The sequence below is a fragment of the Penicillium bovifimosum genome, assembly GCF_028826915.1.
Source record: "Penicillium bovifimosum strain IBT 22155 chromosome Unknown utg000006l_segment0_segment0, whole genome shotgun sequence".
Lineage (NCBI taxonomy): Eukaryota > Fungi > Ascomycota > Eurotiomycetes > Eurotiales > Aspergillaceae > Penicillium > Penicillium bovifimosum.
Genome location: NW_026622715.1, coordinates 1,333,607 through 1,357,575, shown reverse-complemented (window position 1 = coordinate 1,357,575; position 23,969 = coordinate 1,333,607). Strand labels below are relative to the sequence as shown.

At 51.3% G+C, this 23,969-nt stretch overlaps 11 protein-coding genes across 11 annotated transcripts; 6 read left to right on the top strand and 5 right to left on the bottom strand.

Moving 5' to 3' along the window:
* Positions 1–1,327: 1,327 nt before the first annotated feature.
* N7515_008159 (rRNA 2'-O-methyltransferase fibrillarin-like protein) lies at positions 1,328–3,321 on the bottom strand (the record flags this gene model as incomplete). Its single annotated transcript, XM_056668903.1, has 5 exons — positions 1,328–2,420; positions 2,483–2,751; positions 2,808–2,989; positions 3,049–3,096; positions 3,162–3,321. The coding sequence occupies 5 exons, from the start codon at positions 3,319–3,321 to the stop codon at positions 1,328–1,330; spliced, it is 1,752 nt and encodes a 583-aa protein (XP_056518733.1).
* A 184-nt stretch (positions 3,322–3,505) lies between these two features.
* N7515_008158 (RING finger domain protein) lies at positions 3,506–4,603 on the top strand (the record flags this gene model as incomplete). The annotated part of the gene is made up of 2 exons (XM_056668902.1): positions 3,506–3,707; positions 3,759–4,603. 2 exons carry the CDS (start codon positions 3,506–3,508, stop codon positions 4,601–4,603), a joined length of 1,047 nt encoding a protein of 348 aa, XP_056518732.1.
* A 194-nt stretch (positions 4,604–4,797) lies between these two features.
* On the bottom strand, positions 4,798–6,528 carry sld2 (the record flags this gene model as incomplete). Its single annotated transcript, XM_056668901.1, has 2 exons — positions 4,798–6,314; positions 6,378–6,528. The coding sequence occupies 2 exons, from the start codon at positions 6,526–6,528 to the stop codon at positions 4,798–4,800; spliced, it is 1,668 nt and encodes a 555-aa protein (XP_056518731.1).
* Positions 6,529–7,029: 501 nt separating this feature from the next.
* N7515_008156 (uncharacterized protein) lies at positions 7,030–7,433 on the top strand (the record flags this gene model as incomplete). Its single annotated transcript, XM_056668900.1, has 2 exons — positions 7,030–7,250; positions 7,364–7,433. The coding sequence occupies 2 exons, from the start codon at positions 7,030–7,032 to the stop codon at positions 7,431–7,433; spliced, it is 291 nt and encodes a 96-aa protein (XP_056518730.1).
* A 466-nt stretch (positions 7,434–7,899) lies between these two features.
* Positions 7,900–9,072, top strand: N7515_008155 (uncharacterized protein; the record flags this gene model as incomplete). Its single annotated transcript, XM_056668899.1, has 1 exon — positions 7,900–9,072. One exon carries the CDS (start codon positions 7,900–7,902, stop codon positions 9,070–9,072), a length of 1,173 nt encoding a protein of 390 aa, XP_056518729.1.
* Positions 9,073–9,550: 478 nt separating this feature from the next.
* On the top strand, positions 9,551–11,169 carry N7515_008154 (Peptidase S12 Pab87-related C-terminal; the record flags this gene model as incomplete). Its single annotated transcript, XM_056668898.1, is given in 2 exon segments — positions 9,551–9,673; positions 9,691–11,169. 2 exon segments carry the CDS (start codon positions 9,551–9,553, stop codon positions 11,167–11,169), a joined length of 1,602 nt encoding a protein of 533 aa, XP_056518728.1.
* Positions 11,170–11,311: 142 nt separating this feature from the next.
* N7515_008153 (sucrase/ferredoxin-like domain-containing protein) lies at positions 11,312–12,272 on the bottom strand (the record flags this gene model as incomplete). The annotated part of the gene is made up of 2 exons (XM_056668897.1): positions 11,312–11,905; positions 11,964–12,272. 2 exons carry the CDS (start codon positions 12,270–12,272, stop codon positions 11,312–11,314), a joined length of 903 nt encoding a protein of 300 aa, XP_056518727.1.
* A 1,212-nt stretch (positions 12,273–13,484) lies between these two features.
* On the top strand, positions 13,485–16,154 carry N7515_008152 (putative C6 transcription factor; the record flags this gene model as incomplete). Its single annotated transcript, XM_056668896.1, has 4 exons — positions 13,485–14,201; positions 14,265–15,543; positions 15,603–16,018; positions 16,080–16,154. The coding sequence occupies 4 exons, from the start codon at positions 13,485–13,487 to the stop codon at positions 16,152–16,154; spliced, it is 2,487 nt and encodes an 828-aa protein (XP_056518726.1).
* A 1,253-nt stretch (positions 16,155–17,407) lies between these two features.
* On the top strand, positions 17,408–18,619 carry N7515_008151 (uncharacterized protein; the record flags this gene model as incomplete). Its single annotated transcript, XM_056668895.1, has 2 exons — positions 17,408–18,409; positions 18,479–18,619. 2 exons carry the CDS (start codon positions 17,408–17,410, stop codon positions 18,617–18,619), a joined length of 1,143 nt encoding a protein of 380 aa, XP_056518725.1.
* A 291-nt stretch (positions 18,620–18,910) lies between these two features.
* Positions 18,911–19,741, bottom strand: N7515_008150 (SDR family NAD(P)-dependent oxidoreductase; the record flags this gene model as incomplete). Its single annotated transcript, XM_056668894.1, has 2 exons — positions 18,911–19,097; positions 19,158–19,741. The coding sequence occupies 2 exons, from the start codon at positions 19,739–19,741 to the stop codon at positions 18,911–18,913; spliced, it is 771 nt and encodes a 256-aa protein (XP_056518724.1).
* A 2,174-nt stretch (positions 19,742–21,915) lies between these two features.
* N7515_008149 (uncharacterized protein) lies at positions 21,916–23,575 on the bottom strand (the record flags this gene model as incomplete). The annotated part of the gene is made up of 4 exons (XM_056668893.1): positions 21,916–22,260; positions 22,332–22,703; positions 22,771–23,365; positions 23,445–23,575. The coding sequence occupies 4 exons, from the start codon at positions 23,573–23,575 to the stop codon at positions 21,916–21,918; spliced, it is 1,443 nt and encodes a 480-aa protein (XP_056518723.1).
* Between the last annotated feature and the right edge of the window lie 394 nt (positions 23,576–23,969).

The window sequence follows — 23,969 nt, the reverse complement described above, 5'->3', positions numbered from 1 at the left end:
ACGGGTGCATCGTACCGAGCTTTTGGAGAACACGCATCGCCCCCATCTGGAGCGTGTGAGTTACCCGCCTTTTCAAGAAGAGGAATCCGGCAGGGAGAGCCGACTACTCTGCCCCCTCATGAGCTGTTGTGCCAGCTATCAGATCGAGGATGACCCGTGGATCGGCTGCTGCTCGGGCAGATAGCTGCAGCCCAGATGCCTGAGGTTGAAGCCAACATCTACACGGTCATGGCATGAAACGTGTTCAAGATCATCTAAGTACAAGTGAACATTCAAATGAAAGTAGACTGTGCTTTGGAACTTCTGCATGTTCAGATTTCACCGATCTGAACATTCCTTTTTGCTGTACGAATGAATGTACATAGCTCTGGATTCCTTGAGACAATCATCGTTGAGTTCAATTCACGATTCCATACTCAAATCCCCATTTCGCATATCAAACTAGAGAAAAGACCCTCAGCCTAGATTATGATGCAAATGCCTATCTCCGCCATACAAATCCACTAGATTCCTGGTTTGTTCAAGAGCAGCGAAGAAGAGAACGGATTCTTACTTATATCAGTGGCTTGAACGAACCTACAGCAAGGGTCAACCTGACGAGCACATTATCCCAGCAAGGGCGCAAAAGGCTGAATATTACTCTGACAAGTTAGAAATCCGCGCTAAGCATCAGGCCACGAAGAGGAGAGCCTCAGAGCTCCAGAATTGTCCGGGCTAACCAGTCTCGAGTGCAATGGCTTGGTCTTCACTCTTGTCCCATTACCTCCGCTGCTCGCATCTATATTGCGGGGGGGATGAAGGTTACTCCAAGGTAGCTACGCCCCAGTTGCACAGCACGATGCCACGATCCACGTCAAAAGGAAGACGATGGAAATCCGCATTCATGAATAGCCCCGGAAAGGAAGATGAATCGGATGCCTCGAGACTATCCGGGCTGTTTATAAATGTGTTGACCATCTTCTCCAATGGTGGCACTATATGAGGATCTGTAGACCATTGAGTAGGGGTGAGGATTCTGCTGATCAAATTACTTTGATGAAGGTATTTCTGCATCCTGGTGAGATTGACAACTTATAAAATATGCGCGTAAAGTACATGTATCGAGAACCTCAAGTAACTGATGATGCTAGAGAAACAAGTGTACACCTGACCTCTGTATGACAAGAAGCCTGTATCGAAATATGAGGCCCTCTGCGCCGATTCATTGCTGATGCAAGCCCAACCCACCGGAAGACTAGTCGTAAAGATGCAGAAGATTCTGGCCATCATATGTATCAGCTTTAGAAGACAGACATGCCGCCCGAAGACGCCGAACCCAGCTTGGAAATCAATAGTCCATGGAGTAAGCCCCTCTTCCTGCACCACCACCACCACCACTGTGGCCACCTCTTCCGTCGTTCGCACTATCGAATCCACCACCACCTTGATCATCCAGTGACCTGTACTGGTAATAATTTTCACCTCGACCACGACCGCGACCACGGGCTCGGGCGTTGTTACCACGCCCGCGTCCGGCACCTCGACCACGACCACGATTGCCTCCTCTGCCTCGGGGAGCGTCATCATGTTGGTGACGACCCTCGCCGCCGCCGCGCGGTGCGGAAGGGTAACCGTCACGGCTCTGAGCTGGGCCTTCGAAGCTAGAATTCTGACTGGGTGGCCATACAACATTTTCGTCTTCCATTTGGTAACGTCTCTTTTGACTCCTGTTTGGAGGGGGTTCGACGCGACGGAATTCCCCGCTGTCCTCAACCCGCAAGACAACCTTTTCACCGACCACAGTGTCAAAGGTCATGGCCTTGTCTGCCGGGATGGGATGCCAGTTCTGGATTCTTCCTGCATCGATGAGACGGGCACCTTTGCGAACAGCCAATACTACAATAGGTAGTGGGTTTTCTGTGTAATAAGGTTCTGTTGAGGGGATGGGAGCCACGCGCGCGGCCCATATCTTGTTGTCCAGACATCCAGTTCCGGTGACCTGCCACTTTACTTTCTTGCCCATGCCTCCGACCTTGTCCATGACTGAGCGGGGTGCTGGGCGTGGGGTGATTAGAATACTGTTAGCCATGTACTTTAGGTCATTTGATTCAGCAAGCCCTGGAGGCAGCAGTGGAAGCAGCAGATTCTGCGTCATGATGTTCGAAACCTCTGCAGTAACCAAGTATCCCGTGTAGAAGATGACCCGCTTGAGGTACATCCGTCCACATCGGCTCTTGGTTACATTTAGAGACGGGTTGCGCAGTGCCAGGTTGTGGGCGTTGACCATACGCTGCACCTCGGCGGTCTCAGTTACGGGGTCAAGATATGTGCAACCCTCAGTTACCTGGATGACTTCAGCGAGAACGGGCAGTCGTTCGGAAGTGGGATCGTTCTGGAGAACTCTGTTCAGGCTCTCGAAGAAGTCTCGGAACCCTTTCACACTAGCAACACATTAATCTCTTTAGGGCCAAGGATAATCAAATCGCTCGTTCATGATACTTACTGCTTAGGACGGTCCTCATAAACGCGGATATCCTCAGCCTGTGCGTAAGTCAGAACAAGATCCTCAAGAAAGGCCTGTTTGAAGTTCATCGTTGTCGCAAACCGTTGACCATTCGGGCCAACTTCGGGCTTGAGGCCAATGAGGTCAAATTCAAGTTGCTGACTCGCGATCATCCGCTTGATGATTTCCGCGAAGCCGGCTTCACTTCGACCGGTCAGCAAGACAGTGAGCGCATCTTTCTGCTCCATGCTATTCCTAACCAAACGGAGCTTTGACAAAGTTAGTAGTTATAACCCCAACACGCAATATACAGTGGAAGTCGCACAATGTGTTCATTCCACCAGCCCTCCCACTTGCGAGGCTCTTCTTTTTCTATGCCTCTTCCTGTGGCCGCGAGGATATTGGGGTCGTGCCACCATCCTCCAGTGGCGAACCCATCATTTGTTTGGAGAAACCCGACAGAAGCCCCGTGCCATAGTTGTGGATTCGGTAGGGGACTTAAGAATACTAGAAGCGCTGACGTTAGTGGCCAAGCTTCGGGTCATCTCCAGACTGTAAATCCTCACAGGTATTGTCGAAATCGTAGACGTGGATTGCGCGGATATGGGAAACAGCTGGTGATGATTGAGAAGTAAGCAACACTGTCATGGAAGCGCCATAGCAACAAGCGAGATTCTACCTGGGAGTTCCTTGTTCGCGACAGACCAGCGCCGCAAAGAGGTAATGGTATGCGGCGGCCGCTGAGAGGCGTGGATCCCGCCAGTGCTGTAGGGCATGTTTAAGGCAGAAGAACCAAAGCGCGCGAGATTCTCCGAAACGACTGCTTTAGCAGAGCGCATTCTATGAGGATTGAAAGAGAAAGATGCTATTTGCACATATTCGAAGAAAGACCGAGGAAAGAATGGTGAGATGGCAAGCGCGGTGACGAAACTCCGAGAAAACGAGGCCCGGAGGTTCTGCCGCCCGCCCCGACCATCAAGACTCCGCACAGACTCGGGAACCTCCCCCCGACATGTTATCTGTATGGATGATGTCGATTTGCGACAGGAAATCCTCCAGCGCACTCTGGAAGAGGTAGCTGCCGAGGAGAAAGAGGCCTCAAATGCTTGCGTTATTTGTCTAGACACCATCACCGAACCGTGCGTGGCACAACCATGCCACCATGCGAACTTCGACTTCCTCTGCCTTGTTAGTTGGCTGGAGCAGCAGCCTAAATGCCCACTATGTGAGGAAATAATTTGCACTGCATTGAGTGCACAAAACTGACAAACAACAGGCAAAGTCGACCTGTCAGCCGTGCAATATGATCTCAGCGCTTCGCAAGGGCCAAAGCTGTACAAGATCCCGCCCCGGAGCGAAACAATAGCAACAGCTCCAGCCACAGCCACAGCTCGGACGCGACCAGGAACTCGCTATGGCCAGCGAGGAAGGCGACGTCCTCAGCAGCCGCCGCGACCGCCGCGACCGCAGCTAGATGATCCACTCCAGCGCCGGCGCAACGTCTATCGCAACCGGACCTACTCCATGCGTGTCGGATCAAATCGGCTATCACAATATCGAGAATTGACACCAGAGCTCTTCGGTCGCGACGAGGGGCTTGTTTCGCGTGCTCGGAAGTGGATCCGCCGCGAATTACGAGTCTTCTCTTTCCTGAACCCGGGGTCGGAGGAAGACGAGAGCACATCTCCTCAGGTCTCACGCCCTGGGCCTCAACGGCTGGAGAGCCGCCGGGCAAACAACGCTGAATTTTTGCTGGAATATATCATAGCCATTTTGCGCACGGTCGATCTCAAAGGCAGTGCTGGGCAGGCGGAGGAGCTGTTGAGTGATTTCCTTGGGCGAGAGCATGCTTGTCTATTCCTTCACGAATTGCAAGCATGGCTGAGGAGTCCATATAACTCATTGGAGGATTGGGATCGTAATGTCCAATACTCCAATACACCGCGGCATACATATGAGGGAGGGCACAGGGACTCTGATGGGCCGGACCGTAGACCGACTCCTGTATACAATCGCGGTAGACCACAGCGGTCCCGGGGACAATACCGGTCCAGGTCCCAAGAGGCGCTCGATCGTTCTAGACGGCTACAGCAGGCACAGCAGCGATATCGTCCTTACTAGAACAGCCAGATTAGAACGGCGCCGACAGTATACTTATGTCATTTACATGGAACTTGATGAATGTAGACACATTGACAAATAGCAATGATCAAACCATGTATAAATTGAATCGCTATGAATATCCTTGCTATGCTGAATATTAAAAGTAAAATGCAGTCGTCACTTCATCAAAGACAACCAGGGCTGTCTGGTCTTCACCTCCGCCGGAAGCGCCCTCCTCTACCACGCGAAGCACCTCCTCTGTTAATACTCAACGATCGATAATTCGCATGAGCCTCGGCTTTGATCTTCCGAGGACGGGACTTCTTTGCTTCGGAACCCTCCGGCTTCTTCAGAGGCTTGCCCAATGGCTCTTGTTCCTTCGTTTTCGCAGCAGCAGAAGAAGACACAGCTTCCTTGATTCTCTCTGAGAAGGTCTTCGGTTTGGCAACAGGCTTTGGCCCTTCTCCGAACTCAGGGTCATCATCCGAGTCCGGGTCAAACTCTGCCTCGGTATCGAGGTCAGGCTCTGACATAGTATGCTGCGAAGCGGCATCTTCCGCCCTCTCAATATCACTCGGGACATCGTCCCAGCCATCAGTGACAGCAGGTGCCTGCTGCGTCTCTGGGACTGCCACCACCTCGTCCTCATCTTCTGCCAGGTCCTCGTCCGCCAGGGGATCTGGGTTAGACTCGGGCTTCGGCTTATGGAAAACTGGCCTCATAACCACTCTTCGGGTTGTTCGTTTTTGACCCTTCTTTTTGTACTTCCGGTTTTTGTCCGCACCCTGATCTTCCTCAACTGGGTTTCTGGCGGCTTCTTCGGCCTCAGCGGCTTCCTCCATCTCGCGCATCACCTCCCAGTCGTCCTCCATACGCTCCTCTTCCATGTCTCGCAGACCTTGCACCAAATGCGATAGTCCCTTGCTTGCGAATTTCTGGACTTTGCGCGAAGCGACAGGGCTGAAGCCAGGGTCATCGGGGTTCGCGCTAGAAGCTGGATATCGACCGGGATTCGAGCGACGGAGGAAAGACGGTGTCCCAGACAACGCCGCTTGCGGGGAGATTTCTGACGTCAGGTTCGGCAAATCTATCTGTTGCGCATCTGCATCATCCTGTGCTTCCACCATGGCTGCATAGCGCATAGTTGTTGGTGTTGCGAACAAATTCGCAAGATAGAACTGTTTAGTCTCGGATGCAGGTGTTCGCGCAAGCCTCGGCGTTTCCTGCAGTGATTCTTCTTCCGGAGCCTCGGGGATTGCCTCTATAGGTCTTCGTTTGGAGGGAGTGCGGAACGCCGCTGCTAGTTTATCCGTTTGCCTCTTGACAGAAGGAGTTGCACTGCTGCCCCCGGATTCGGATATCATATCGAACAGACCCAATGTTTTTCCATCACGCTGAGGAGTAGGCCCAATTGCGGCCTTTAACGGTGAAGGTTCTGGTAGCCCTTGGCGGTGGGTACTGGGGCTAAAAAGCCTACGCAGGGTCGACGGCGAGTCATACGGATCAAGTTGTGCGGGGTGGTGTTTAATGCGATTGGTAGATGGAGTCGCAAAGAGACCTCTAGCTGATTTGCGGGGCGTTGCTTGGAGAAATTCGTTGTCTCGACCAGGGGGAGATGCATGCTTCCGCTTCTTGGTGTGACTTTGAGATGCGTCTTGTCGACTGGTCTCATGTCTGCTAAGGGACGCTTCGAGGGCTTTTAGGCGGCCGTATTCTTTGTATTTGGCAGCTAAATAACGCCTGATTAGTTACTAGGCCATAGCATCTCGGTACAATATCAGATCCAACCAACCGATTTCCGCATTTTGTTTTATATCGTTGCGTCCAGCTTTCCGGCCCCCATTGTCCAACGCGAAGGCTTTCTCCCAATTCTTCAATTCTGCGCGAAGATTTACAGCTTGGGCAGCAACTTCAGCACTGGAAGTCTGAGCAATATCGGCCATCATTGAAGTGCATTGGCTGACAGTCACAGAAGGAGAAGAGTGAAACTGCAAATGTTCACCTGCCTTTCAATAGACACGCAGCACGCGTCACGCGACGTGAACTAATTACCGTAGACTGACCTAAAAGTAGTAGGCGGTCCGATTCTGCCACACCGCAAAGCTTAACAAACAATTTCGGGACCTGTCAGGGTTGGAAGCCAGGAAGTCTCCCAAATGAACTTCAAGATCAGAATATCTGGCTAGTATATACGCCCCTGCACTAATGATGACCTGTAAAGTGTAATCAAAGAGGAGCTACCCATCTTTTCTTTGCCGGCCCATTTTTGCGATGAGTGGATCTGGTTCCCTTTTGTATTGGAATTACGCTTTGGGAAATCACGTGTGTGCACCGCGTCTTGGAGACTTGGACTGTTGGACAGTCTTAGTCTTGGTTCGAGAGTCGAGACTCGAGACCCATGACGAAATACGGGCCGAATTTAGGGTTCAGCCAATGGCCCAATAATGTCCGATGGCCGGTTGAGCCTCATCAGGTTCAACCAGTCTCGGCGCAAGCGACTTGGAAGTCCCAAGCAGTTGGTGCGGTGCTCTACCTTCCTACCCACGACCTACTGCATAAAAACAGCAAATCCCGGGGAAATGGAACAACAATGCTCCCAAGCAAGCAGCGACGAGACCCCCCATGAAGATCGTGCGAGCGACGAACTTTGCTATGTGGACAGTAGGTAAGGATGGTCTCTACGAGACTCCTGTGTCCGGTTATACTTACTTTTCCAATGGCGTGCTAATCGAATAGTTTCCTTCAATCCTGTGGGAAAGATACTTGTATGTCTATCAGTTTATGCTTACTATACGAAATTTGTGTCCGGTCGGGGGAAGTCCTGCGCAACTCCGAGAATGGGAGATAAGGCCCGAGCTAGTTAACCCAATTAGATTGTTTGATCGAGCCAAGGAAGCATAGATGCGAAGATAGATGCGCCTTGATGCACGTGATAGGTTCACATGTTATGGTCATGTGACTCCCCCCGCATAGATAAGTTTAGCGTCCCCGCTTTCTCGGTTATTCGTCGGACTCGCGGCCTCGCCACGACCTTCCCCAACTTGACTTTAGTCTCTTCTTGTGACTCAACCTCATGCAGGTTGTACCGCAATGACATCTGTACAACTATGCCCCCCAAACGTGAGCGTACGGTACAAGGATCATGCTGGCCCTGCAAGCACCGCAGGGTGAAGTGCGATCTGGGGAAGCCCTCTTGCCAGAGATGTGTCTCATCAGGGGCCAAGTGCTGTTACGACAAGCTTCTGATCAGATGGAAAAAGACACCCGCACAACAAAGCTTAAAAGTACAGAAATCACCCTACATGAACCTCAATATGCAACTCACGGACAAGACCTTGGCTGTTGGGGACCGCAGGGCTCTTGAATACTTCCAATTCACCCTTTGGCCTCTTTTCACCACTGCCGTTCATCCATGTCCACCACCTATATCACTTGCCATGGAATGTCAACCAGTAATGCTGGTTGTGTGTGAGCTAGCCGAGGCGCATCGCACGCTGCGAGATGAGGCTGGGAGCAGCACAGTTTGCACTCAGTTTGATAAACGAACGAGTTGCTTGGCCTCAGTCCGGGAGCAGCTTCGGAAAACCTCCAATCAATCGTCCTTATCTCCTCTATTGGTCGCAGTCTTCTTACTATATTTCCTGGACGGGTATATCGAATGTGGTCACCAATCTGCAGCAACAGCAAGTCACCACGTGGGCGTTCAGGCGATTGTCGAACATCTAGGGGGATTCACTGCTCTAATCGAGATGGGCAAAAAAGACATCACCATGTTACTATCAGAGTTCGCATCTACAGACTTGACAAAGGCTCTGCTGGATGACCGGTCTCCCTGCTTCCCCGCTGAAATCTGGACACGGATCGAGCACGGCACAGTCTGGTGGGATCAAGAAACATATAACGGCACAACGCTGGCATCGGTGTTCAGGATTCTGGCAGAGATGGCTGTTTATCGCCAGCGAATAAAGATCGGAGAATTCCCACTTTCAATGGAAGTGGTACAGGCCTTTGAGCGGTCTTTGCAGCCATCTTTCCTCGTTCTCAACCTCGACCACCTCAACAACCCCGCCACCTATACCGGACACGAATCAACGCTCGAGCCAAAGATGCAAGCAGATTCCTTCACGCGCGCTTTCCAACACAGTGCCCTCATCTATCTATACCGAGCAATCTGTGGTCTTCCACCGAGACACTCCCTGGTCCAACAACACGTTCAGTCATGCGCGGAGTGTATCAAAGGCATCTCACCTCGCTCGAAGGCCCACAACTGTATAATATTTCCCTTGTACGTCATGGGCGCCCACACATTCATGCAAGACCAACAGGAATTTGTCCTGGAGAGGTTCGATGCTATCTATCGATATTTGCGCTTCAATTCTGTGCTCTTGGTTCGTTCAGCGCTAGAGGATCTGTGGAGGTCGCCTCGGCATGATGGGAGTTGGTGGGATATGTTCAGTACTTTAGGCGAACATGTGCTGGTGATTTAATTCCGAGTTGTATTCATTATGATCAGCGTTATAGCGGCCATACCTATTATATCAATTTGCTTTCAACATCTTTCCTATTCTCTGTCCTTTCGGCAATATTGTCCCGGACTTGTTTTATCTCACACGTGTACCTTACCTTCGCCTTTTCGCCGTCCAGTCCACACACAGCAGAATATAAAGGTCTATGCATACAAACGAGGACTCACCTACCTGCATCAACGTGAGATCGGCAGCATATCTGTTGCCTAGCGGCGTCATTCTGACCCGGGACACACGGGGCTAGTCAGACGTGGCCAGACGCCACGGCTTACGCTAACGGAGCTCCGAGTGTCAACGCCTGTAGCGGGCCACGTCGTAGGTGGGGGCTAAATCAATCAGAATGAGCCTGCCTAGCCAGAACACAGGCGATAAAGTCTCGCTGTAGGGGCCTTCCTCATCATCATGACAATGCCTCCGAATTCTGATCAGCCCAACCACCATGTCTTCTGATCGATCTCCGTTTGATGATGAGTTCAATGAACTCGTGAAAGAGCAACTTGAAAAATGGAAAGTCCCTGGTCTGAGTATCGCCATTATCAATGGCTCCAACACTTACAGCAATGTATGTATGGTCATCAGTCCCGCTCTGGTATCGGATCCTCACAGACCCAACAGGCATATGGACAAGCGGAATTGCCAAATCGCAACAGAAATCGACCAGCACGAGCTATGACAACCGACGCATTATTCGCAACGTGTAGCACAACCAAGGCTTTTACTGGTGCCGCTACATCCATAGTAATCCAAGACAGCAAGAAGACCAGTGACCCAATTGATTGGGACACCACTTTGTCCTCCTTGATTCCAGAAGACTTCGTTCTTGAGGATGACTACACAACAAAGAATATAACCTTGGAAGATGCGCTGTCGCATCGGTCGGGCATGCCACACCACAATTGGCAATTTGCCCTGTTCCCAATGCAGGGCGTCACGCTCGCCTCTCTCGTCCGCGCCATGCGATACATGCCTCTCGTTGCTCCACTGCGCACTAAATATCATTACAGCAATAACATGTACCTCGCCGTCTCCCATGCATTGGAGACGCGCACCGGCGAAGGGCTGGGAGCCCTTATGAAGAATCGCATATGGGACCCTCTCGGGATGGCGCAGACCTACTTCTCGCCCGGCGAAGCAAGGGCAGACACAACAAGCACTGCGGAGCACGTGCAAGCGTACGACTGGATTTCTACAGCAGATGGCGGCCGGTTTGTCGAAAGACCGGAGCATGATTGGGAGGGCAACAGCGGCGCTGGCGCTATCGTTAGCAATGTCCTCGACTATGCCCGCTGGGTGCGCGAGTTCATTGAGCGGAACGGGCCATTGAAAGGACATGACAGCCTGACAGTCCCGCGGACAATTATTTTACATACTGGTGACGTTGATTTGCCCTCTCCGTACCGTGCGTATGCGCTGGGATGGGTGGTGGATAACTACCGCGGCCAGCATCTGTACAGTCACTCTGGCGGCTGGCCTGGGTATTCAAGCTGGGTTGGGTTTGTTCCCGAGAAGAAATTCGGAATTGTGGTCATGGGAAACTCGTCTTCGGCTCGGTTTGCGGTGTTCAGAGTGGTTACTTATCTTTTGGACAGGTACCTTGGTCTGACCAATGACCAGGGGTATCAGGAGAAAATAGCTGCTTCTCTCGTAAGGCAGGCTGACAGCTGGAAGAGGAGCCTGGAAACTGAGGATATCAAGGCCGTGAAGCAACGGTTGTTCTCTGCAGGTTTGCCTGATCCACCGATCCCGCATGCCTTGCATTTGTCCAGGTATACTGGGACATACGAACACCTCACGAATGTGACTGTCACTTTCAAGATTGGCGATGATGGGCTTATTGCTAATTTGTGGGATCGGGCAATCCCGTGTGATTTGTCCCTTCAACATGTGAGCGGAGAGTTCTTCGTGGGCAGCCTCCTTAGCGAGGGACACACCTTGATGCCGCCGTTCACCGTGGAATTTTACATCAACCCCGCGGGAGTCGTGTCTAAAGTCGGACTTCATTTGGAGTCTACCATGAAGCCCGAAGAGAAGCTTTGGTTTGTTCGTTCTGAATCTTGACCTAGGTTTATGTTAGGTATCGAGGTAGCCAAATGAAACCATCCTTTATACAAGCCATTTGCTTCCCCATTGATTTCGCTTTGAAAACATCACCATTAAACCGAAATCCCAAGGCTTGCAGAATGACAGGATGGTCTTCCCTTTACCAGCTGGTCAATTCACGCACCCTATCAAATCCACCCTTCAGCTGAGACTCGGGGTGCACTACCTTCCCTTGCAGAACGGTATACTTGACAATACCCTCGCAATGCTCAGGACGAACACGCGCAAGCCAAATCATCTGCTGATCCTTTTTGCGATAGACAAGAACATTAGCAGAGAACTTGTGTCCACCAACATGCGACACGTAGGAGATTCCCACGCCGCCAGGTCGCGAGTCATCCGAATCCCGATCCAGTCCCAGTGGACGGAGATGGCGCTCCAGCTCACGCTTGATCAACGGAGCCGTCATACCGCAGCGGGCATCGCGATGTCGATGGGAGCATAGTAAGATTACATAGTCGAGTTCACAGGGTCGACTGCTTATGCCAGAAGTGGTGGTCGAGGCACTGTTGCCTTTTCCCGGGCCGATGGGATGGTCGATATATCGGGCCACCACGTCTGGAACATCTGCGTACTTGACGGAGTCGACGAAGGTGAATGCCGGAAGAATCAGCACAGTTGTAGCTTCGTTGGAACTAGCTTCTGTGGGTGACTGATTCGGAGCGTTGAGACTCGATGCCGAGACCATGATGCGCTGGATACGGGGTTAGTTTAGACAGATAATGAGACAAGATTATGACTGTAGAGCCTACGCCATGCTCCGATTTCGTCTCATGGAATGCTTCCATCAGACTTCCGGCCTGTTTTTCCACCTTTCTTTCTTTCCAGTCGGACTGGCCAGTTGCCACTAGGACGTGGGAATGAAATTCCTTTACCAGACCATAGAGAGGTCTTGAGGTCTCGACTTTCACCTTGGATGGGAATTGAAGGGTGCAGTCGGCACAATCTTTCAGACAATCAGGGCCATCCTCTTTGGGATCTACCCTGGGGAAGATGTACTTGGTGTGGGCCGTGGGGCCGGTGGAGTCTGTGCGGCCGAAGGAAAGCAAAGAGCGCAGCATGGCTGCGGGTGGTTGTAGATTAGTACGATGGAAATATGAGGTTTTGAGATGTTGTGGGGGAAGACGGTGAGATTAGGCGTGATGGGGCATTTGTCAGTGAGGCTCAGGCTCCCGCTCTGATGCATTACCTATCTCCGAGACACATCTCCGAGATGCAGCTGCGAGCCTGCGACCCCGATCCGAGTGAGAAAGCTGACTGTTATCAATGCAACCTTGAAACCACCTACAAGGCAGCCTCCATGTCCGTTTCTTAACGTGGACTGGTATTTATTAGCATACCCTACTCCGTACATAAACCCCTGTTTGTGTATGTCTAAATCAGTTTAACCTTATGCTTGTTTCCAGACTGAGGCTTTGTTCGCTAGACCGTACCTAGGCCGTAGGGTATAACTTATGGACCCTGCTCTATGTTACTTTCATGGATCGTGTTTCCCCTTCCTCTCTCCTTCCGCGGCCACCTGCTTGGTAGTCAATAGCCTCCCCCGAGAGACCCTCGAAGGAACAATCTGATCTGGACCTCGAGGCAAGATCAACTCACTACCTCAGGGAAACGACAGGTAGATCCATTGGAACCAACAATTGTGTGCTGTATGACTCGTACGAGCACGTCCAGCTCATTAAGAGAGTGGTCCCTGGATGATGTACTGCGTAAGACGTCGATTGATCCGTGGCGACCTTGACTCTAGCAGCGCTAGCGCTGCCTATTTTTGATCTCGGGCCAGACCAACACGGTGATTGCCCGCGAATCCTTCAATATCGAAAGATCGCCAGGGGGTGCAGTTGCCCGTCCTGAGGGCTTGTAGTCTCTGTCGAGTCTCCAATCACGTGGATGGGCTGATTCTCTTGGCGGGAGGAGCGACAGAAAATAAGAACCACCAATGCGGAGGTGAGACTACCCTGCATAATGTGAAGTGTATCCCCATATTTCTGGTGAATTGAGTGATCAGTAGGGTTGAAACTTGAGAGCCAGAAACAGTGAAAATGAAAAATACACAAATTACCAAACTGAAATTGCGAATAAAAAATAAAATAAAAAGTAAAAAGCGCCAGGTCGGGCGCACTTTCCGCATTGGGACCAGAGCGGGACCACGTAAGTTTAAGCCGGAGCAAGAGCCCTGGAACGCTTTTCCACTCCCCCACGAGATTTCCCAAACATCTCGGGCTTAAGATCTCTCCCAAAGTATACGCCGAGCTTTGCTCCCAACATCCGCAATGGATGTTCAAGGCAATGCCCAGGCCGAGAGGGTGCGCAAGCGTCGCCGCCGCACAATGGCCTGCACCCAATGTCGCACGCGTAAATTGCGATGCGATCGCGAGTATCCCACTTGCAGCCGGTGTCAGAAGAGCAGAACTCCGAGCAAATGCACATATGAGGATGGCTTTTTATGGCAGCAGCCTACCACTGTCTCTACTACTACATTTGCATCTGACCGAAGCTCCGCTGTACCATTGCCCAGAATTGACCATACACCAGTTGGCACGCCCTCAGACTCGGGGATAGCCACGGGGTCAACTCGGACAGAGCCTTTCCAAATGAGTGAGCCTCGCCTAACAATGGCCGGGGGTCCAATGCATCATGATTATCATGGGCTTGCGGGGAATGCTCTTGCGCCGCCCTATAGAGGCCGACCACATGATAGAGAGCGAAAGGACTGTTTCTTGGAAACTGTTCTCGGTGCTCCTAAAGCGGCTGTTAACCAGGAGCCGTATGTGAACGCGGACCTTTTACAGCGACCCAAGCGCCCGGCGCCGGCGCCGGAGCAACGTTCACAAGTACCGTCGCAGGTCGACGATGAGCATTGTGACGATGAAGAGGAACCGTTGTCACCCGCGGACCAGCTTGGGATTTCTCCACGAATCATGATGAGAGGCCATGAGACAAAAACGCGCTTCAGCGGATCAGGCATCTTTGCCAATCTTGTAGCACAGGTGTGCTGCCCTTTTCATTGCCAACAGCAGTAATATACGGGCTTTTGACTGACATCGGTGTAGTTTCCGGACATTAGATCTTTTGCCGAGGAGATCAAGCACTCTACTCCCGTACTTACAAATCTTCAACCTGATCTAAGAAGGGTTAAGCGCGGGCTATTCAAGCATAAGGTGCTCAGTCAAACCATCCCTGATCCTACGACGGCCTCACTTATTAGCATGCTACCCTCGCGCGGTGTTGTTGATGAGCTGGTTGGCTTGTATTTGACATATGTGGAATCGACGCACCGGATCCTTCATGTTCCATCCTTCTTACGAGAACTTGACCAATTTTGGGCGATGCGTGGCAGCCCAGACTCCATCTCTGCTGCCTTTGCAGCTCAGGTGCTGCTTGTTCTTGCCTGTGCCTGGAACTTTGCGGACTTTGCTAGTCTGCAGTCAAAAAGCATTGGCGAGCTCAAGTGCCAGACTGCAATTGAGTGGACCATGCATGCAGGCAAGTGGATTGAGAACCTCCACACCAAGCGTCCAGAAATCACATCATTGCGACTCTCTATCCTGTTGATCTTAGCGCACAACTCGCACGGAATGAAACGCAGCCAAGCTTGGCTTTCCACGAGTAATTTGGTCAAGCAAGCCATGATGGCAGGGTACCATCGCGACCCAAGCCGGTATGCGCGCATATCCACGTTCAACAAAGAGATGCGGCGGCGGATATGGATAACCATAGTGGAATTGGATCTTCAAGTTGCCCTGGACCGCGGAATGCCGCCATCGGTACAGAGTTTTGATTATGACGCGTCTCCGGGGTCCAACATCTACGACGACGAGATCCACGAGAATTCCACTGACGTACCCGAAAACCGACCACTGGGGGAAGTTACCGACTCGTCGTTCCAGTCTGTTCTGAGTCGCTCGCTACCCCTCCGCCTACAAGCATGTTCTCTGATGCACTCTCCACAAATCACTTGTCGATATGAGGATATTCAGCGTTTAGACGGGGAGCTCAGCCGGCACCTTTCTTGGATTCCTGCTTGGGTGACCCCAGATCCCAGCAACGTCGCCAGCGAACAGAAGGTCATTCTGTGGAAATCTTTGATTGAGACCAAGATTTCCCAATCTCTATTGTCCATACACACCCCCTTTGCCATCGAAGCACGGCGAGAAGCACTCTTTGCTCCCTCCGCACGTTCTCGTATGGATTCAGCGATCAGGATATTGTCAATTCAGCGACAAGTCCGCGAGATTTCGCGACCACTATCGCTGTGTATGCTTGGGGAATGGACTCTGCATGCCTACATAACCATCTGCCAGTTGCTACACACCACAAAATCGAATACGAGTGAGTTTCCCCTCCAGTCAGGTCTTGGTCCCAGGATGCCATACTCATCAATACTTTAGCACGTGCGCCCTGCCATCCTGTCTCATCTACTTTCCTTCTCCATAATATACCCGGTATCCCCGAATCGCTCTTATCACTCGTGGAGACAGCCCTGGTCGCGCTCGAGGAACGCTCTCTCTTGTTCACCAAGGGTGCGAAGGACTATTATTTCCTCTCGACAATCGTCGCATTAGTCAAGGCCCGACTCTGGCCAGATCAGGCAATCGTGTACAAACAGCAGGTTGTCGAGCGAATTCTGTCCTTTGCACAGGTGCTTTTCTCACGGCATGCAAACTGCGATCATCTCGACGAGCGGGGGCTCGGTGATTTTAAGTCCAACCAACTGGCTATATTCAAGGCGGTTCCCGCAATGATTCCTCAGCCCATTGAATTTGATCGCAATGGGATGCTCCCGCCGCCCCAGCCCGGTGCGACAGTGAGTCGAACACTTTATCTTCTTTTCATTTATACGGTCTTGCGCTAACTCCTTTTCCTAGCAGGTTCAAGAGTTCGATCCTTTCTTGGAAATCTTCAATTGGGAAGATTTGACAAGCGTGACATTTCCCTGCTGAGCAGCGTGAATTGATCTTGCTTGGATTTCCTATATGCCGTGTACGATATCCGTGTGATCTCGGTTTTCGCACTGCCATTTCGATTGTATATAACGCCTCGTTCATGACTGAGTACATACCATGACCTCACAAAGGTATGGTACCTAGATCTAGCACCATTTAAATCGTGAATATGATAATGACGGGAATAGAACCTAGGCCGATCGTTGCGAAGAGTAGGGAGAACCGGGCTGTATCTGTGTCCAACATATTACCTTTCTCACCTACCTACCTATGAAACCGGATTCCCCGGCCCATGATATATGACCTTTTACTAGGTTGTACAACATACGTTGTGGCTTCACTCCTGGTCGGGGTCCACTATGAGGTTATGACCGGAGATATCAGAGCACAATGCAAGGGATATCAGATTTCGGACAAAAGACGAACGAATGATGTGCGCGCACAGAGCCTGGATTGCGTCCTTGCTTCCATATAGCGCCAATGCAGGCGCCGAGTGGGGTCACGGCAGTGCTACGTACTCAGAAATTATTTTTCTCTAGTTTGGGGCCGGGCTATGCGTTGTAGAGCCTTGCCTCGTCGCGTGGAATGTTGGTATCCATTGCACTAGCAGTCCTGGGTATGTGAACCAATGAGCACATATGTAGAGGTCCCGTAGAAGGTCTCATAGGATGCTCCAAAGCATAACAGAGCAGCCTCATAACATATCACTGGCTCTAGGAGGCTAAGAGCAAATAAAGATTTCAGCCCCATAAGCTTACCTTACCTTAGGCCCCCCACTGCGGGTCTAGTACCTGAGGGTACCGCTATCCCCCGCCAATAACAGCCGTGCAGCCAAGTACCTGTAGGTACCTGTCAAACCAAAATAGCAACTCCAAGCCCCCTAAAAGACTTGGCTTTATTTAGCGGCGATCATGGCACAGCCGCTCTGCCACATTAGGAGTTCGAGGGCTACAGTAACTACGTTTTCTTTGTTCTTTCTTTTTGCCCTTGCCACTTGCATATAAACCATGTGTTTCTCCCTCGCTTCAATTCTCCATGACCACCATATCTCCGCCTCTTTGACTCTTATCCTTCTCAACGCAGTATCTGCTATACCTAAGGACTGAAGTCTAAGAGTGATTCCATTCCATGTATACCACAACTTGATAAATTTCCCAGTCCCCCAGCTATCCACGCCAATAATTCCCCTTACAACCCTCATCCCGCCAAACCCCAAGCCCCGTTATACTCCCATGTACATATTCACCACAATGCACCTCCCCATCCTCCTTTCAGTGATCTCCGCAATCACAGTCCCACTAGTCTCCGCCCTTCCATCACCAGCACAGAGTGACAGACCCTCCCAAATCTACAAAACAACCAACAACTATCCCCTTCCAAACCCAGGCAACCTCCCAGTCCACGACCCAAACATACTCTACCACGACTCCAACTACTACCTCTTCAAAGGCGGAATCCACGTCCCAATCTACAAGTCCGCCAACATCACAGGTCCCTGGACAGAACTCGGCACCGTCCTGGACTCAGACAGTGTAATCCATCAAGGCAACCGCTCCCGTCCCTGGGCCCCTACAACAATTCACAAAAACGGCCTCTTCTACTGCTACTACACGCTCAGCGCGCAGGGCTCCCGCAACAGCTCAATCGGCGTCGCAACAACGCCAGTAATTGACGGCACCCCTTGGACTGACCACGGGGCAGTCATTAATACAGGCACAGGCCCCGGGTCGGATGTGTATCCGTACACGGTCACGAATGCCATTGATGCGTCTGTTGTTTTTGACGAGGATTCCGGACAGGCCTATCTCAATTATGGCAGCTTCTGGCAAGGGATCTGGCAGGTCCCGTTGGCAGATGAGATGGTTTCTGTTGAAGATGCGGGTAAGCCAGACGCGGTGCAGTTGGCTTTCATTCCGAAGGAGAAGCGTAAGCCTATTGAAGGGGCTTGGATGAGTTACAGGAGCGGGTTTTATTACCTTTGGTTTAGTCATGGGAAGTGTTGCCATTTCCAGAAGGGGTTTCCCGCGCCTGGAAAGGAGTATAGTATTCGGGTTGGGAGGTCGAAGAGTGTTCGGGGGCCGTTTGTTGATCGGAAGGGGACGTCATTGATTGACGGGGGTGGGACGGTGGTTTATGGGTCGAACCATGGGGTTGTCTATGCTCCTGGTGGGCTTGGGGTTTTGAATGGGAGTGAAGGGTTGGATGTTCTCTATTATCATTATTTGAATACCTCTGTGGGATTCAAGAATGGGGTGAGTCTCTCTGGTTGCATGCTGTTGCCAAGGTTTGGGGGTTTGGATTGGAACTAACTGTCCTCGCAGCAAGCTCAACTCGGTTGGAACTATTTGGATTATGAGGATGGCTGGCCAGTGCCTGTTGGAGGGCAGGATCCTACCACCACCAGTGCAGCCTCGACTCACGCGTTACCTGTCCGGAGCTATTCGACGATCTTTTTTGGTTAGAGTGGAACATCCCAGCCCGTCGACTCATGCCTGTCTTATGCTGACTTTGTAGGGTTATGGCTATCCATGTGGTTATAGCAGCGGTCCTGTCCTGCATCTTATTCTCGTGGTTTCTCTGCGTATTTATCATGGCGACGGTGTTATACTGGCTCCTCTGTATTTAGACTTGCATCTAGGTAGCGAGCATATACTTCGACCCATCGAGTTCATATTGGATGCATGGTCAACGGCATAACTTGCCATGAAACTGTACTTATTGCCCTGACGTCCTCGAACCCCAAATAAACTCGTTCAATCCCATCCACCATCCACACTGACAATCTGCCCAGTCGTATACGACGCAGCATCACTAAGCAAAAATACAACCGTCTGTGCAACCTCCTCCGCTGTCCCAACACGCCCAATAGCAGCCGGTGGCGCATCCATCCCTCCCTGAATATCCTTCGCCAAATCAAGCAACGGCGTCTGAATACTCCCACTAAACAAACTGTTAATATAAACCCAACCAACCCAAAACAAACCAGAAAGGAACACTCACGGCGCAACCGCATTAACCCTAATTTCCGGCCCAACTTCCTTGGCAACCGACTTCGTCAACCCAGAAACAGCATGCTTAGTCGTCGAATAAGCCGCATGCAACGCAAACCCCATTAACCCCTGAATACTCGACGCATTAACAATACTCCCCCTCCCACCAGGCGCACTCTGCGCAATCGCCCTCAGCTGCGCCCGCAAACAATACATAAGCCCCGTAACATTCACCCGCATCAACATATCCCACTCCGCATCATCCTGGTCGACGAATTTGCCCGTGCCGTGCACCTTGCCAATCGTGCCGGCCATATTGGCCGCGCCGTCCAGACGGCCGAAGTGCGAGACTGTGGCGGCAATCCAGTCGTTTACAGCTGAGACATTGCCGATGTCGAGGACCGTTGTGGTGATTGTTGAGGTTGATGCGGTGCTGGAGTCGGCTTGGATTGTTTGCAAGGCTGTTTCAAGGACTTTGGGGCTTAGGTCTGCGAGGGCGAGGTGGGCGCCTTGGGTGTGCAGTTGGCGGGCTACGGCTAGGCCTATCCCGGCGAGGCCGGTTACGGCGTAGACTTTGTTCTTGACGGAGTCCATTTTGAGGTAGTTGGATTGGAAGGGTTGGTTTCTGTGTGTGTTTGGGTGTTGAGGTATGGGGAGAGAGTGATGATGGGGATGAGCTGTCTGGAAGTTATTATGTTGCAGGTGGGATGAATACCCCAAGTCCCCAACGTACCCCGATGGTGGGGATAACGTGGGGTCGGAGGTATTCCGTGGTTGTTCTATGGGCTGCTCCGGTAGTATTCGGGTGCATTCTGTGTTACCAAATCGGTTAAATTCAGTGGCGGCCGGGATTCGTAACTATTAACTTTTATATACTCCGAAGAGGGGCTTAAACTTTCTACCAAGATCTTTCCAGGTGATGCGGTGAAGTCAAACCTATATAAACCTTGGCGGGAATCTAGGAACCTGTGAACTTAGTACTTACCTACGACGAATGGAATGAGCCTCGGAAAGTAATGCCATAAAGCATGCAACCTATGATATTGGACGGTGCTCATGGACTGCGCACATCGATGCTCTCACCTGCGGTGCGCTGCCTAGATCAGGCTCGTTCTGGTGGAAGAATCTATTATTGAGAAAATCCAGCATCGATTTCAGTGCTTCCCCTTCCTCGCGGGCCGAGTCGCGGCTCCACTGCCTCCATGGTTTTCTTCATCAGTTTGTCGTGCCATAGTTTAGCCACTAGATGGATCCTTGGTCGACACTGGACCGAACAATGTATTTGTAAAAGAAGTGGTACACCCGCCCAAGGCCAGGATATTGACCGGCTTGAGGTCCATATGGTAACAGACAGTCCTGTCTTGTCTCCATCGGCGTTCCACATGCCACGATGAATATAGGAAGTCCAACCTATTCGAAGCCCCCTGATTTAATTATGTTCATTTTCGCCGTAACGGTACCTAGTTGGGCTAACTCCATTGTGACCGTTCATGTCAGAACAGGCGTGAACGGGATAAGAGCAGTCATACTAACTAGACCCTCATATAAACCTTCCAAGAGCCCTCGGACCGAACCGCCGTGACGAAAAGAATGCGGCTGATCTTGAGGAATGAGGGCGTGACTTGATATCTCCGAGGCATTCACATATCCTACATCTACCACAGAACCCTGAACTCAAAACAGCATAGTATGCATATAGTATATCTCAAACATGATCGCAAAAATGGGTATCACAAACTAAACAACAACAAACAACACCTACTGCGTAGGTCAAACAATCATCCCAAAAACCACCAACCCAACAAGTCCAATCCCCCACAAACTCCCCCGGACCCTAACCCTATTCCCACCAGAAACCTTCTCCGTCTGACTCCCATACACAATCCCCTCCTTATTGAGACAATACATAACCCTCTTTGCCTCCTTCGACGACCCGGAATGACAGACAACAGAACATGGATCCGGATCCTCGGATACCCAGACCGAACTCCCACAGCAAGATTGCAGCACGTCCTTCATGTCCCGTTTATCATGGTCCTGGTACAGCGGGACCTGGTTGTAGAATTCTATGTTGGAGGCGAGGGCGGGGAAGGAGTTGCGTGCGGCGTAGCATTCTGGTGGTTGGGTATATTGCGTGCTGTTTGTATGGGGTGGTGGTGGTGTCATTGCATATATTTCTGGTTGAAAAGTGTATTGCGCCGAGCGCGTTTTGGTATTTGCGATGTGCGACAGGGGTTGGTGTTGGTCTGGTGATGTGCAGTCGATCTCGGATGGGAAGGTGGAGTGGTGGGTTTTTGATGTCTGATTGTGACCTGAGTTGGAATATGGTAGACTGGGGTTGATGTCTAGGAGGGAAAAAGATAATCGGAGTGTCAGACGGCGTCAATGAGGATTTTCAAGGAGATGGAAGTGGATCTTGATGGTCTTAATGTCTTAATCTCCTGAATCAGAGGGGAAGAGAAAATGCCAAGGCGCTATGAGAGTGATGACTGATGATGGCCAAAGTGGAGACGGTTCGGCTGAATAGAGACAATAGTTAGGGGGATTGTGATTGGACTACTCCGTACTTTCTCATGGGATCATTGGATCATTTAGTTCAAGTGGAAAGCTTTGATTTCTTCACCAAACTGAGACATCTCAAAAGGGGTATGTACTATGTACTGTGTAGTATAATATGCCCAACTCCTTGCGCGAATCTATGTGATCTATGTTTCTTCTTCAGTCTACACTCTATCCCTCGAATAACCCGCAACCCTTGCGGATTTAGTCTACAGTCGGGCAGTACGGGCAGCTTCATTGGCTCGACGCCACATTTTCTTCCGGCGCTCGTGGCCCGCGTTGAAATCGTTGAGCCATTTTTGTTCAAACCGAGGGAGGCGCCGCCCTGGCGCGCCTTCAGCGGGCTCACCGGCCAGAATGCGGAGTGCTTCGAAGTACTCTTCGAACTCCGGGTTGAGGACTGTGAATCCGGGGCCGTCTGTTTTCACGGCGATTCGATCAGATTCCCATTTTTCTTGCTCCGCGATGGAGGGGAGGGTTGCTCTGCCGGCGAGAACGCGCGCGGCGGCTACGGCTTGCCATTCAAAGACTTTGAAGGTTAAGCCCGCGCCAACCTGGGAATTTGTTAGTTCATTTCTCCCGTCAAAAGGAAAACGGAAAATCAGGTTCCGGTCGATAGACTTACAGCGCCTACAAACACCAGAGTTGGATCGTGTCTGTAGAAGACGTGCTGGTAAATATTCGGCACGCGGTTATTTCGCGTCGCAACCTGCGGCAAGAAAGGTAGAGTCCAGCTGAACCCAGTTCCAAGAATGATATTGTCGACATCGCTTTCTGAAGTGCCGTCTTCGAAATGCACTGTCCGCTCGCCTTGATCATTACTCGTGATGTGCGAGATAGGCGGACGACGCTGGATCTTCGGGTGCTGGAATGCAAGGTCGCCGAAGTAGGAATTGTAACGACCGCGAACAACAGCAATCACCGGACTCTGCGCGCTATCAACCAGACTAACAGCCGTATCGGCAGCTGAAACAGACGCTCCAACCGTAATAACTTTCTGCAACGTGTGTAAGCCGACCAGCCTCAACAAGATAACGCCATCCCAGGAGGGGGACTGCAAATACCTTTCCCTTGTACTTCTCTGGACCGCGATAATGCTTCGTATGCTCCACACTACCAGGATACCTCTTTGCAAACTCCTTCAAACCAGGAATAACCGGAACCCACGGAACCGCATAGTGTCCCGAAGCAACAACAACAGCGTCAAATTCCTCCGACCACCAATAATCCTCCTTCTCCCCATTAACCGTGGATTCCGTCCGTCGGAACGTAAGCACCCACTTCCGACTCTTCGGATCCTTAATCGCGCGCTCAACAGTAGTGTTATACTGGACGAGATCCTGGTACCCATTCCGCTGGAACAAATCCTCAATATACTTCCTAATAACTGAATGGTGTCGAAAAGGCGTATCCTCCCCATGCCTCTCAATCGACCACTGCGATCGAACAGTCGGGATCTCCTCTTTCGAAAATGACATCGCACCCGCATCCACGTTCGTCTCTAGCGTCGGGTACACGGCTGAATCCGTGAATCTGTCCTGCGAGACGACTGGCCGCCGGCAAGGAAGCTGCGCGGGGATTTCAAGAGGCGCATCTGCCGTTCTGGCAGCCAGCCTGTCGAAATCGGATAGTTGTGGCGGTGCGTCGTCTCTTGATACCCTGGTTATTTCGTTAGAAAGTGTGCTTCCGATGATTTTCGCGCCAATGATTATATGTGCAGATTGAAACATGTACATACCAGCATCCACCGGCTTTCTCTTGTCTTTCAAATACACGGATAACGTCGAATGTCTTTTCTTGTGCTAGGGCATCGACGGCAATGGCGCCCGCCGGACCGGCACCAATAACGGCTACGCTTTTGATCGCCATGATATGTGTGGGATTATAGTTGTTTGTCTGTTAAGCTCGTGCAGAATTGATGGATAGCTCGCCTTTTTAAACACGCAGATGTGTCTCGGCCGAGCCAGTTGGATATGAGCTGATTGCGAGTGGAATCACGAGTGAAATCGTGAGTGGAAACGGTTCTATCACGCCATCCGTGGAGTTTTCGCGCGAGTTTGGTCGCTTTGAGTTTGATCGCTTTGGTCCAGTGGGGCTCAATGGGATACCTTCAATTGCCGAGATCGCACATCCGGCATAGACGTCAGACGATATCTCATAGTAAACGTGGCGCCTGTCGGCATATGCCGCAATACCTAAAATTGACAACTTTCTAAATTTCATCGGCTTTCCATCTCGCCAGTTGATTTGATTGGTCACTGGT